Here is a 13,921-nt window from a genome sequence, read left to right as displayed (position 1 = left end):
CTTAGCAATTGATTTATGGTACATGAAACTAGATCATTTTATATCTGACATACATACACACAACCATATATGTCAACAAACTACTTATTGTATTGTCTATAGCTATCCTGCCTGCTTTTCCAAAACAGGTAAACAATTAAGTTTTTGTAATGTTATATATTTTATATCACAAATGCTGACTCCATAGGCAAAACAAATAATTACATGCGCCATCCATGCTGTGAAATAGATGACAGCAGAACACCAAACTAGTACATTGATCGTCCAAACTCCTTCCATAAATAGAAATGGGAAAGCAATTGGTATTCCAGTTTGAAAAAGACAAGCGAAGTCAGGAAAAACACCAATAATTTAGTCTTCCCATATCAAAAAACAGAACCAAAGTTTTTTCTTTAACTTTGATAAAATAAGCTGGGTTCTCTTATTTAAGAACACAACATAGTATATAAGATGATGGCTTTTATAGCTTAATGTGAACGACTGTGATACATATTTTAAGATGTATCAGCACTTGCTATGTGAACTTGTACACAGTCACCCAATAAATTATTTTGAAACAAGAGACATACTATATAATATGCCTTACAGAATTTAGTTTAAAAAAAAGAAAAAAAAAATAACCCATGTATATACACATCATAAAACCATGGCAACAGGAGAAGCAGGAATGAGAACAGGCCTGAAAAAAATATGGACATCTGAAGTAAGCCAAGCAGTATAAACTTGGCTAGTTACATTCTGACCTGAGAAAGAGCATTAGCTCTTAAAAGATAGTCAGGAAATGCATTAAATTAGTCCAAAAAAAAGGTATCACTTTAATTTTTAACATTTTTTGTTTGTTAAACTTTGCTTCTGAGCATTTTTGGCTTTAGTGTTTTATATTACAATGTTTATTTTAAATGTATCAGTACAAAAGCTGGTAACTCTGTACTAAACTCTGCTCCCACTTCTGCATGGCTGTGCCAACCTGTAGATCACAGGAGCGGAGCAAATCTGGTTATTGACAGGACTCCATCCATTATTATCCTAGTAATACATTATACTACAAGTGACAAGCTGCTCTACGAAAGGCCCTGTGCCTAGGCCTTGTCAAGTCAACAATGATGCTTTGTTAAGAAAGCCAAACAGCTTGTAAACTTGATCTGCAAATGTAATTTGTGCCATCCTGCCAACTTGCCTTACAAACATGTTCATGGCTAGCACTTGCTAATCTATGTTAACTAAACATTTTCAAACAAAAATTTAAAGCTTCTACAGCAAGCCATACCAGGTTTATCTTTTACGCTGCTCTTACAAAGTAGTTTTAATAATTGCCTGAGTAACAATTAATCCATTTGTTACCTAATGAAGTAGACATAAGGGTCAACAAAAGCTGTAGAGGATACCTTTTTTAATGGACTAACTCAATTTGTGTGTGCCTAGCTTTTGAGAGCTATGCTAATGAAGGATTACGCTTAAGGTAAACTGGTATAAAAAAAAAATATATATATATATACACATACACAAACACACATATATATATGTATTTTTCACTCCATAGGACGCACTTCCGCGCCCCCCCCCCCCCCCCCCCCAAAGTGGGGAGAAAATGTCTGTGCGTCTTATGGAGCAAATAAAAAAACAAAACAAAAAAAAAAAAACCCATCCCAACCCTTTAAATGTAATTAACTACAACCCCCCACCCTCCTGACACCCCCCCCCCCAAGACTTGCCAAAAGTCCCTGGTGGTCCAGCGGGGGTGCGGGAGTGATCTCCTGCACTCGGGCCGTCGGCTGCCAGTATTCAAAATGCCGCCGATAGCCTTTGCCCTTACTATGTCACAGGGGCTACCGGTGCCATTGGTCGGCCCCTCTCACATGGTAGGAGCAATGGACGGCCCACAAGATGACGCCGGCCCACAAGATGACGCCGGCCGTCCATTGCTCCTACCATGTGAGAGGGGCCGACCAATGGCACCGGTAGCCCCTGTGACATAATAAGGGCAAAGGCTATCGGCGCCATTTTGAATACTGGCAGCCGACGGCCCGAGTGCAGGAGATTGCTCCCTTACCCCCGCTGGACCACCAAAGACTTTTGGCAAGTCTTGGGGGGGGGGGGTCAGGAGGGTGGGGTTTTTTGTTTTGTTTCCCAACAAAGAGAATGATAAACGTTTTCTGATCTGGGGTGTGGACAGAAATGGCCCTCCCCAGACCCGAAAATGAAATGCAGACCCAAAAACATTTTATGCCCTCCCCTAATTTGCTCCATCAGACTGCCAGGAACAGAGCCAATTTAGCACACCCTTTTTTTTCCCCCCCCATTTTCCCGCTCTGAATCCTAGGTGCGTCTTATAGAGCGCAAAATACGGTCTATATCAGGCCATCTCTCCCAACTGTGGGGGGGGGGGGGGGGGGAGCAAGAGAGCGAGACTACACCTCCTTCCAAAATGTCACCTCTCTTCTTGCTTTAAAGCCTGAAGTGAAATGCATTAAACCAGTTTCATGTATCCACACATCCTACCCAACTGCCAAGTAAAAAATATATTCCAGAATTCCCTAGAAAATGAAGCAGAAATAAAACATTGGATAAGTGCCCACCCGCCTCATACTTCTGTAGCAATCCTAAATACTTAATGCTCTGGTGTAACCAATCACCTTCAAACACAAAGGGCCAGATTTTAAAACGTATGCGCGTAACCCAAGAAAATCTGCCCCTGCGCGCCAAGCCTATTTTGCATGGGCTCGGCGGCGCGTGCAAGCCCTGGAACGTGCGTATGTCCTGGAGCTTCGAAAAAGGGGAGGGGGCGTGGCGGCGGTCCGGAGCGGTCCCGAGGCCGCCTCCGTTGCGGCTGTGCCGGAGGTTCGCACACCGCAGGCATAAGAAATAAAATAAGGTGGGGGGGGATTTAGGTAGGGCTGGGGGGTGGGTTAGATAGGGGAAGGTGGGGGGGGGGGGGGACTGAAAAAAAGTTAATGGTTTAATGGAACACAGTCAACATGGATTTACCCAAGGGAAGTCTTGCCTAACACATCTGCTTCATTTTTTTTTTTTTTTTTTTTTGAAGGTGTTAATAAACATATGGATAAAGGTGAACCAGTAGATGTAGTGTATTTGGATTTTCAGAAGGCGTATTTAGATTTTCAGACGGCGTTTTACAAAGTCCCTCATGAGAGGCTTCTAAGAAAACTAAAAAGTCATGGGATAGGAGGTGATGTCCTTTTGTGGATTACAAACTGGTTAAAAGACAGGAAACAGAGAGTAGGATTAAATGGTCAATTTTCTCAGTGGAAAAGGGTAAACAGTGGAGTGCCTCAGGGATCTGTACTTGGACCGGTGCTTTTCAATATATTTATAAATGATCTGGAAAGGAATACAACGAGTGAGGTTATCAAATTTGTGGATGATACAAAATTATTCAGAGTAGTTAAATCACAAGAGGACTGTGATACATTACAGGAGGACCTTGCAAGACTGGAAGATTGGGCATCCAAATGGCAGATGAAATTTAATGTGGACAAGTGCAAGATGTTGCATATAAGGAAAAAAAACCCTTGCTGTAGTTACATGATGTTAGGTTCCATATTAGGAGCTACCACTCAGGAAGAAGATCTAGGCATCATAGTGGATAATACTTTAAAATCGTCGGCTCAGTGTGCTACAGCAGTCAAAAAAGCAAACAGAATGTTAAGAATTATTAGGAAGGGAATGGTTAATAAAACGGAAAATGTCATAATGCCTCTATATCGCTCCATGATGAGACCGCACCTGGAATACTGTGTACAATTCTAGTCGCCACATCTCAAAAAAGATATAGTTGTGATGGAGAGGGTACAGAGAAGGGCAACCGAAATGTTAAAGGGGATGGAACAGCTCCCCTATGAGGAAAGGCTGAAGAAGTTAGGGCTGTTCAGCTTGGAGAAGAGATGGCTGAGGGGGGATATGATAGAGGTCTGTAAGATCATGAGAAGTCTTGAACGAGTAGATGTGAATCGGTTATTTGCACTTTCGAATAATAGAAGGACCAGGGGGCACTCCATGAAGTTAGCAAGTAGCACATTTAAGACTAATCGGAGAAAATTCTTTTTCACTCAACGCACAATAAAGCTCTGGAATTTGTTTCCAGAGGATGTGGTTAGTGCAGTTAGTGTAGCTGGGTTCAAAAAAGGTTTGAATAAGTTCTTGGAGGAGAAGTCCATTAACGGCTATTAATCAAATTTACTTAGGGAATAGCCACTGCTATTAATTGCATCAGTAGCATGGGATCTTCTTAGTGTTTGGGTACTTGCCAGGTTCTTGTGGCCTGGTTTGGCCTCTATTAGAAACAGGATGCTGGGCTGGATGGACCCTTGGTCTGACCCAGCATGGCAATTTCTTATGTTCCTATGTTACACATGTAGCCTTTGAAAATCTGCCCCAAAGTGCATTGGCCCCACCTGTTAATATTACCCATTCATATCATGGCAGGATAAATTCAGCCGTTCCTACAGGTTCTCTCTCCTGGGTAATGCATTTCAAAGCAAAGACCCAACCTTGAGCCCAAAGAGCTGTCAAAAGAACTTCAAGAAAAAGTTGTGGAAAGGCACAGATCTGGGGATGGGTATAAAAGAATTTCTAGGTCCTGGGAACACAGTCAAGATAATTATTAAGAAGTGGAAAGTGTATGGCATCACCAAGATCAGGCCATCTCTCCAAACTGGATGACAATCAAGGTGACCGATCAGGGAAGCAACCAGAAGGCCAAAGACAACTTTGAAAAACTAAAGGCTTCCAAGGCCAAGACTGGTCAAAGAGTGCATGTACAATATCCAGAGTACTCCACAAATCTAATCAAGATTGTAGGATAGCAAGGAGGAAACCACTGCATAAGAAAACCTACCTTCCATCCTGTTAGAATATTGCAAAGGACACTCCAGGATAGTGTAGCCATGTGGCATCAAGTTTTGTGGTCTGACACAACTAAAATAGAAATTCTTTGGCCTGAATGCAAAGCATTACGTTTTGCAGAAACCCAAAGCAGCACATCTCCCAGAGAACACCATCCCTACTGTGAAGCCTGGCAGTGGTAGCATCATGTTCTAGGGATGTTTCTCATCTAGGAGAGAGAATAAAAGGAGAAAAGCACCTGCTTCCTTCTGCAAGAAAGCTGAAAATGGGATGGAATGACAACAAAATCTCTTAGCCATTCCAGCATAGCTAAGGCTAAGATACAAAAAGGTAAATGTCTTAAAGTGGCCCAGCCAGGGCCCCAATCTCAATCCAATCAAAAATCTGTAGCATTAACAAAGATTGCTTTCTATCAACATTCCCCAAGGAATTTGACAGAGCTTGAATAGTTTTATAAAGAATGGTTTAATATAATAAATCTAGTTGTGCATAGCTGATGGAGACCTACAGCTGTAATTATTATAAGCATTAATTATCAAAGCAGTTTAAGAAAAAGAAATAAACCAAGAAAATACAGTTTCATAATAAAACATTCTGCACAAATTTATATAAAAATAAAACTAGAAAATAATTTCTGCAAAGATGCTTTCACCAAGTATTGAGGGGGGAAAGGCTTATCCAACTGGATTTGTTTTGCTTATATGTATATGCTTTGTTCACTAATATTTTTGTACATGAAAAATGTGATTCACTGAGTGGAAAAAATAATCCTCATTTAAATGCACGCAATTGACACACCGACAACCAAATGTGAAAAATGTTCAGAATGTTTCTAAAGCCATTATAGTTCCACAGAAAGTGCACTATTTTAACTAGCCATTTTTGATGAGGCACATTACTCTAAAACCTAACACCATAATGCCACACCTGAGAACTCTCCAGACCTCCCCACCCCCAGACTCAGGGAATGTGCATCAATTGCAGAGTCTCCAGGGAAACACTAAAAAGGTCAGGGCCTCTCTGTTTACAGCTTAGCCACTCCCCATCCTCAGTAATCCTGCAGGGAACAGAGGAGGAGGAGTACCTCTGGAGCAGGGAGCAGCTGGAGAGGGCCTGCAATACATGAAGTTTGCAGCTAAGATTCCAAGCCTTAGGATTCATTCACTCAGCTGAGAGTGGCATGAGGTTGTAACAAGTCAGGAAGCTGTAACTTGAAAGGAGTGTGGGAGCAAAGAGTGTTGGGGTCAGGGAGAGAGGGAGGAAGGGGAGAATCCTTGGAGGAGAGAAAAGTGGTGATGGGTGGGTAGGGGAAAGAGAGAAAGTGTAGATTAGGGGAAACTGGGGGTGGAAAAGCGAAAGCGGATATGCACTATTCCTTGTCCCTCACCTTCTCCCCAATAATCAAACAACAATCTCCAAATAATCACAACTCTAAATTTCCTAGGTATGCATACTATTGTTTGCATATTCAATCAGTTGTATGAGCACCTGCCAAAGCATGACAGCTTCAGGTTACACTGCTTCACCAACTAGAATTTACACAAAAAAAAAAAACACCTTTGTATTTAGGTAAAATACAAACATTTTATCCAAACACAAATTGAAAACACTAATTGTTAAACTTTAGTGAATGCTTTGTTTTTTTATTATTATTACAAGGGTTCAGAAGTGGCCACCACCCATGCTGTGCAACAAATAAATGCTCTCATTTCCTGTGGGTTTTAGTGACTTATGTATTCCCAGGATTCCTCCCTACTTAGCAGGTAGCGTTGGCCCGATCATACTTGGAAACACAGAGCTATGAACTCGTGGCAGGATCAGCTTGATGGGGCCTAAAAAAACCAAAACAAAACAAAACCCATGGACTGGTAAATACTGCAGCACTAAAACAGGAAAGGCCTCTATCTGTAAAACATAAAATGTAAAACCACTGCTTTCAGATGTCTCACATACTCTTAATTTCCTGAAACTTTGCTGAATAAAAATACCACAGTATTGGGAAAGATGTCTTTGTGCAATCATCCACAAAAATGACTAACACACTAAAACAAGTATTATTTTTTTACTTATCATGTCATCAATGGGATCAAATTACCAACTGAAGATCTGAGGAATGACAAGCGCTGTAGCTGAAAGGGGAAATGATCTACCTGCAGTAACTGTTTTCTAAAGATCCGCAACCAAGAGTCATGCTAATGTGTTATGCCACCTGTTGTGCGAGATCCAGAGGGCTGCCCTCACCGGAAACTTTCTGTACCGCCAATTGCCAGTGCTCGCCATTATGCCCAACTGCCTCAATTCCTTTCTCACAGCAACTGAACAAGGCAAAACTGACAGCACTACAAAGGGGTAGAGGATGGGACAGCTACTGTTATAGGAAAAAAGAAAAAAAAAAAAAACCTTGCCTATCAGTCACACAACAATTAACTTAGCTAACTATGGGTTGCCAAAAGAGCACTAACAAAGAAAAAGTAACCAGAGAAAATAATTGTCATAGGATTGTTTTTAAAGAGACTGATGGAGTCAGCAGCACTAAAGAAATAACAAACAGGCTCTTTTAAGGGTGAGAAATATATATTAGCCGAGAACAATTCAAAGCAAACTTAGCATTCCAACAAAAAGCAGTGTGAATGAACTGAATGCCATTTTTCAAACTCTTAAATCTGAGGTTGGCTATCAACAGTCATTATTCCAACAAATGTAGCATTTTTTCATTTTTCAAAATTCTATTGGCTTGACAGTACAAAATCTCTGTATAACAGAACTTACTGTATTAACACAAATATAAGGCAAGGGTGGTGTGGGGTTTTTTTTTTGTAACCTATATTTCCAAAAATCTAACCTAACCTAGGCAGGAGGAAGATGCATCCCATGCAGGTGCAGTGGGAGAAGAGGCAGCAGTTTACAAAACCTGACTTACCCAGGGACGACCAGAGAAAAAAAAAAGGCCAATGCAGTGCATATACATGAACATCTGTACACAAATGAACAAGAAAAGAAGAGGAAGAAAAGTCTATGCATTTTTTACACAATTACCTTTATCTGTCTTGGGACACCAATGGCCGGGATTAACAGGACAACTTAAAAAGATGTTTAATGTTAAGAGAAAGATATTTCTTCTCCTCATTCCCATCTTTGAGCCTACAAGCAGAGATTAGGATGTACCTCTAGATACCCACCCATGTCTTATATCAGATTTAACAAAACATATATCACAATTAATACACAGAGGAGGCAGCCACGTTTTCTCGTTTTTGTGCCTCCATAACTTGACTTCCCATCGGGTTTAGAAAGGGCCGAAGCATTACACTATAGTCAGGACAGTGTTCTCTATGAAGAAAGCATCCATAAAGGTGAACATGCCCTACACAGTTTGGGCTGCAAGAGCACCACTCTGGAGTGGTCTGAAACCCTTAGAAAGTCCACCCAGATTTGGTTTCTTTTGACACCAACAAACCTGGAATTGTTGCCAGGCGCACTGTCTGTCTAGCAGATTGCATCTCCTTCTGTTATGCCCAAACAGGCTTGAATCTGGTGCCACAGCAGGATACCTCAAGCTCCTTCTGCCATTGCTGCAGTGGGGAGGGTCTAGGCAGATAAAGTTCAGCCAAGGGCAGCATCCAGCACTTGGGCCATAGTTCAGGGACCCCTAACCTCAATGTTTCCTAACGTTTTCAAACTCAAGGCACACATATCAATAAAACTGGTGTGTGGCACACCACCCTCCACAGAGCAGGCAGTATGGATATGGAGAGGATTCATGGCCAAAAGAGCTAGAGAAATACTGGAAGCCCCACCAGTTTCTCTTCCAGTTTAAAACAAAGGCATGGAGACAGACACACACATGAAGCCATCACAATGGACCATCTCCCTCTACATAATGCTCGTTAAGGTGTGGGCATCCAGCTAAGGGGGGGTCATTTATCAAAATGCTATAAGGCGTTTTCGCATGCAAAAAGCACCGTTAACGCACGCTATCGCACCATAAAGTATGGTGCAATGCAAATATGAAAAAGAGGAGGAGTTAGGGGCGGGAGTGGGCTGGGTTTACCATTTTGCGAAGTCCTATTGCACGGCTTTAACGCCAATTTTAGCTACACCTTTTTCAGTGAGTCCATCAAGCTAGGTTGAGAGAACATTGTACAAATCTCATCTTTGGGTGAGTTTCCTCACTCCGAGGGTCATCAAATATTCACAAGAGAGTACTGCTCTGTTTGTACGTCTCACTTTGAATGTCAAAGTGGCACCTAACTCCCTTCACTAATACCTAAACCTCACCTCGAGTTACTAGGTGGGCCTCCCATAGAGATATAAATACCTATCTATGGTGAGGGCATTATGGCTAGTCAGTCAGTCTCTCTCTCTCCCTCCCTGGTAGTAAACATGGTCCCCCCAGTGGTTGTATATAGGAAATACCACATTCTGGCACTTATCTCAAAGTGCGAAAAAGTTATCGCAATTTGCTGTAACTTAGCTCTTCGCATAGGTATTAGCGCAAATTGCGATAAACTGCCTATTACCATAAAACACGCCCCTTTTTCTATCGCATGCAGTATTTAGTACATTTTGATAAATCCAGGCCTAAGTTAGTTATCTTGGCTGCAGCAAGTGACTGCTAGAGCTCCTTCACTGTTGCTACTTCCAACACTCAGAGTAAATTACATTCAGTGCTCAGTTTATGCTCTTCCCATATCATTCAGCATGGGGAAAGGACAGAGGCTGGAAGGACTCATAGGAGGCATTCCGTGCATTGCTCAGGGGCTCATGTTGTAGCTAGGAAGAAAAGCCTATGCATGATCACACATTCTCAGTAAGGAGTTCCTACATGCCTAAGAGCCACTGCTGGTGTCTTGTGGCTGTGAGGTGCTAAAAGCAGAGCACAGGTGTTGGCCTGGATCTGAGCATCAGGTAATGGTGACTTTTCTGTGGCACGCTGGTTGGAAACACTGCCCTGCCTACACCATCGTTCATCCAGTTCTTTTGTGCTTTCTTTCCAGCTATTCTCAAAAAGCTAGGTACAATTAAAGTCTGCTTAAAATAAAAAATATTAGCATGCAGATATTACAAATATCTTTCTGGATCTAGCCAGGATTTCACAGTATCTCAAAGTAAACTCTTCTCCGTTAATAACACTGGTTACCAGAAAATGTACCGGGTTAGATATTTTTGGATGATTTGCCTTCCAGAGTAAAATGTTGTGTATGCAGCCAAGCTAAATGTTTGCTCAGAAAGCATTTCAACTAACTGCTCTGCAGACTTCAGTTTACAGTAGCTTCAAGCAAGCACTCATTTTCCTCCCTAGATGTTCTTTACCATCTCCACTAGTTGTTCTCTCTCTGCAAAATGCTGGACTGGAAAAAAAAACAAAAAACTTGGAACCACATCCACAGCACTTCCTCTTCATGGCAGCAGACAGCTCAGTTAATTCCCTGAGTAGCCACACCTTCACCATCAGATGGGCTGCTTGCATAACTGTCTCTTAGTCTGGAACCAGTTTGGCTGCATTGTTTTCCTTTTCTTTATCCAATCATAACCAGCCAAGCAAACAACGAATGAACTCTGCCAAAAGCATTAAAACGTACAGCAGCAAGCATAGCTGTAAAGAACCCATGGTTTACGACCACCTTGCCCAGACACAGGTTAACAGGGCCTATGGCCAAACCTATCAGACTTGAAAACAACTTTGGATCCCTAAGAGGCTCTACCAGACACCTGTAAAAGCCTTCAAGTTTTTGCTATGGTGACAAGCAGGTGTTACCAAACTCCTAATTTCAATGACCTAAGCAAAAATGATCAACAATATTTATTTTCCAAACACTCTTTCAGTATTGAGCCATCTGTTGATTTTGGTTCCAATAAAGAAAACTCATTTCCTGATCCAAAAAAAGTAATTACTACATGGTAAAGCAGGTTTTAATTAACATTTTCCAGTCAGATCATGCCAACTAGATTAGATCTACATTTATGTCCCTACAAACAAAATCTTAATGCAAGTTTTATACAAATGAACAGAACTGATGAACTTGACTTCACAAAGAAGTACATACATTTTAATAAGCAAATTTGATAGACAGATTTAAAAAATGTGATAAATGTAACAAATATTACATTATCTTCCTAGAAAGAGTTAGGACGTCTGCTGTACTTTTTCACAGGTTAAAGCCTAAAAAAAAAAATCACCCCCAACTATTGAACACACTGGAAAAAGAAAGGTGTTCCAAGAGAAAACTACTGGGTTATTTTTAGTACAAGTCTAAGTCACAAGTACTAGCATCAGAAAGCTGTGCAAATTAATCATCATTACAACTGTCACTACTATTAAGATCTGTAGAAAAATACTGCTAAAATTACAAAGTGGCTAAATGCTCTAGGTGGCATGCAGCCAAAGCTGAAAATGAATTCAGATTATGGCAATAAACTCAGGTCTGACAGCTTTGTTCTGGGCCCTCTCTATCCATTTTTTTTCTTATTCGATTTATATAGCAGCTACGTAATGCTAGAAAAAAAAATACACAAAGACAAGATAACATCCTGGACACAAAGGCTGAAGCATGAATTGTTGTGAGCATACACAAAGGAGCATATGGCTGCTGCAATTCAGCACACCCCACTTCTCTTCTACTTCTCCAGCTAGAGCTAAAGAAATAGACAAATTACGTTTGCATAAGACACAAAGAAACATTTTTTTAGTAGTCTCTGGCAAGTGCCTATGGATAACTCAAACAAACAATCTTTTCTTGAAGGCGTGGGAGCACATCTTTTCGCTCTCCTTAAAAAGTGGGATATCTGATGAAACTTCAGAGTGCTGAAGAGCCCTGAAGCAGCTCAGCTCTGCAACTCTGTTTTGTTCCAGTTCAAAGCCAATTCTGGGGTTTTTTTTCTTCTTACAGATAAGTTTATTGCTGTTTTTGTGCAAGTAATGAATAAATATGAACAGAGGACTGCCTTGACATCTCAAGTTTAACTATAAAAGTAAAAAGAAGAAAAAATTAGGATTAACTAAATTAAAGTGTGCACATAGGAGGTTTTTAGGACCGATGATTATTAAATCCTATGCCAAGATGTGTGTGCAAATACACATTTGGGAATTCGGAGGTCTTTTTTTCCTTATACACACAAAACTTGTGTTTAAGCGTTTTGGGTGAGGCTTTTTCTTTTGGGCAAGTTGCTAAAGTGTTTTCCCAGTTTGTGCCTACGGGAAAAACGCTTAATACATGCGACTCGATATGGATAACTTGTCCAAGTTTCCCGATGACGAGGAACCCAACATCCTCAGCTCGGCGTCCATCGGTGCAGCTCCTTGGTCCTTTGATGCTGTTGCCGCCAATGCCTCGGACTTCTTCGACCCGAAGAACTGTTCCATCTTGTTGAGTTGAAGCAGACAGCCCCCCTTCAGGGTCATCTGGACACATAAGTGGCAACCCCGTACATCATGCGACGTCCCCAGGCAGACACGTATCTCATGCGGATCAGTCATGAACAAGGTCCTTTGGCACCAGGTGCATTGCTGAAAACCGGACATGGCCACATCGGACGAAACAAAAGGGGCCCAAACCGAAAACGATGGCAGCAGGCATCAAGGCACCACCTCCACAAGGAATCGACTGCAAAAGGAAACTTATCAGAATTGCCGAAAACCCTGACTAGGAACACTACAGGAATGCACAGGGAAGGACCCGGCGACAGAATACCATGAAAAAACCCGCAAAAAACGCATGAAAGGACAGTTTTCTACAAGGCTCTGCGGAAAGAGAGAGGGTGGAGAGGGATCCCGCTTGGACTCGTGCTATAGGGCATGCTCAGTGTGCCTAGTTAAAGTTCTAGAAACTTTAACATAAGTTTCCTGTAGTGGGGCGCCATCTGATATCACACATCTGTGAGGACTCCCATCCTGCTTGTCCTCAGAGAATTAAGAAATAGCCACTACTTATCACCGCACCATAGCAGCATGGGCTCTATTTACTGTTTGGGATGTTGCCAGGTACTTGTGACCTGAATTGGCCATTGTTGGAAACAGGATACTGGGCTTGACTCAGTATGGTAAGTACTTATGTTCTTATTTTAATGTTAATAAATGTTGTGTAAATATTCTTTGGTGCTATGTGGGTCATCAGTGACAATATCATAATTTTGTAGCATAATAAGCAGTTCCATGATCTATGGTGTGTACTGTAAACCTGCCATGTTGTGGCTAATTTGGTGTCTTCCAGTTGGAGCTGGACATCAGAGGCAGATGTTCACAGTACAACAGGATACCCTTTGCTCTGTATCAGTTTATGTGGAGCCCATCTTTCTGCCCCACTGCAGAACTAGGACAGAAAGAACATAAAGCTAATTCCCTTTATTTCTGGGAGATCAAATGCTTGCATATTTGAGGTGAACACAGCATATGAAAAATCCTGGGTCATGTACCCTGGGGCTAGATAACTGTGTTGTTGTAAATGGGTCAGACCAAAGGTCCATCAAGTCCAGTATCCTGTTTCCAACAGTGGTCATCATTGGATTCTTGATCTGTATAAAAAACAGGTTCAGTATAACTGTGAAAAGTATTAGTTGAGCAATTACTTGGGACACAAAAAAAAAAATAAATTCTGGGTGCTTAATTGATCACTTTCCCATAAAGTCCAGAACCAACCTGATGATTCCATGTGATGCCGTTTTTGTTTACCAAAGCTATGAAATCCTGGGCAGTGAGCGCTGTTTGATTGCAGGCACCCTTCAAAACATTGTGGAGACAGAGTGGAGTCTAGGAGGGAGAAGCATGGGATGAAAGGAAAAAAAATGAAAACTAAATAAATTTCAAACCTGGTGAAAAATGTAGTGGCAAAGCTTTAGCCCAAACTGAATTATTAAAGTGAAGCCAATATTCTTTTCTTGGGATTGAGCAGCAGAAAATCTCCTCTACCTCCCCATCCTCAATAACGTTTGGTCTGTAGATACTCTCTGGCAATCTTTCACATCAGAGGGTAGACAATATTAAACCGGGACTTTCACAGTACTTGTGAACTCACTGGCAGTGACTTCCTAGTTTACTAAAACTTTAAACCTGAATAATAGT

At 41.4% G+C, this 13,921-nt stretch overlaps 1 protein-coding gene across 14 annotated transcripts in view; it reads right to left on the bottom strand.

The window, feature by feature from the left end:
• The window catches only part of PUM1 (pumilio RNA binding family member 1), a 193,194-nt gene that overhangs the window by 139,405 nt on the left and 39,868 nt on the right, over positions 1–13,921 (bottom strand). For 11 of the 14 annotated variants that reach the window (XM_029619108.1, XM_029619118.1, XM_029619119.1 and 8 more), the window contains one exon: positions 13,499–13,609. The exons of the other annotated variants lie outside the window; for them this stretch is intronic. In XM_029619108.1, the coding sequence (XP_029474968.1) occupies positions 13,499–13,609 (111 nt within the window). The remainder of the gene's footprint in view (positions 1–13,498; positions 13,610–13,921) is intronic. 14 annotated transcript variants of the gene reach the window in all.

Source organism: Rhinatrema bivittatum, chromosome 11 (assembly GCF_901001135.1).
Source record: "Rhinatrema bivittatum chromosome 11, aRhiBiv1.1, whole genome shotgun sequence".
In the NCBI taxonomy this organism is placed as follows: domain Eukaryota; kingdom Metazoa; phylum Chordata; class Amphibia; order Gymnophiona; family Rhinatrematidae; genus Rhinatrema; species Rhinatrema bivittatum.
The sequence above is the reverse complement of the archived record's forward strand: the minus strand, read 5'-3'. Positions and strand labels throughout refer to the sequence as shown.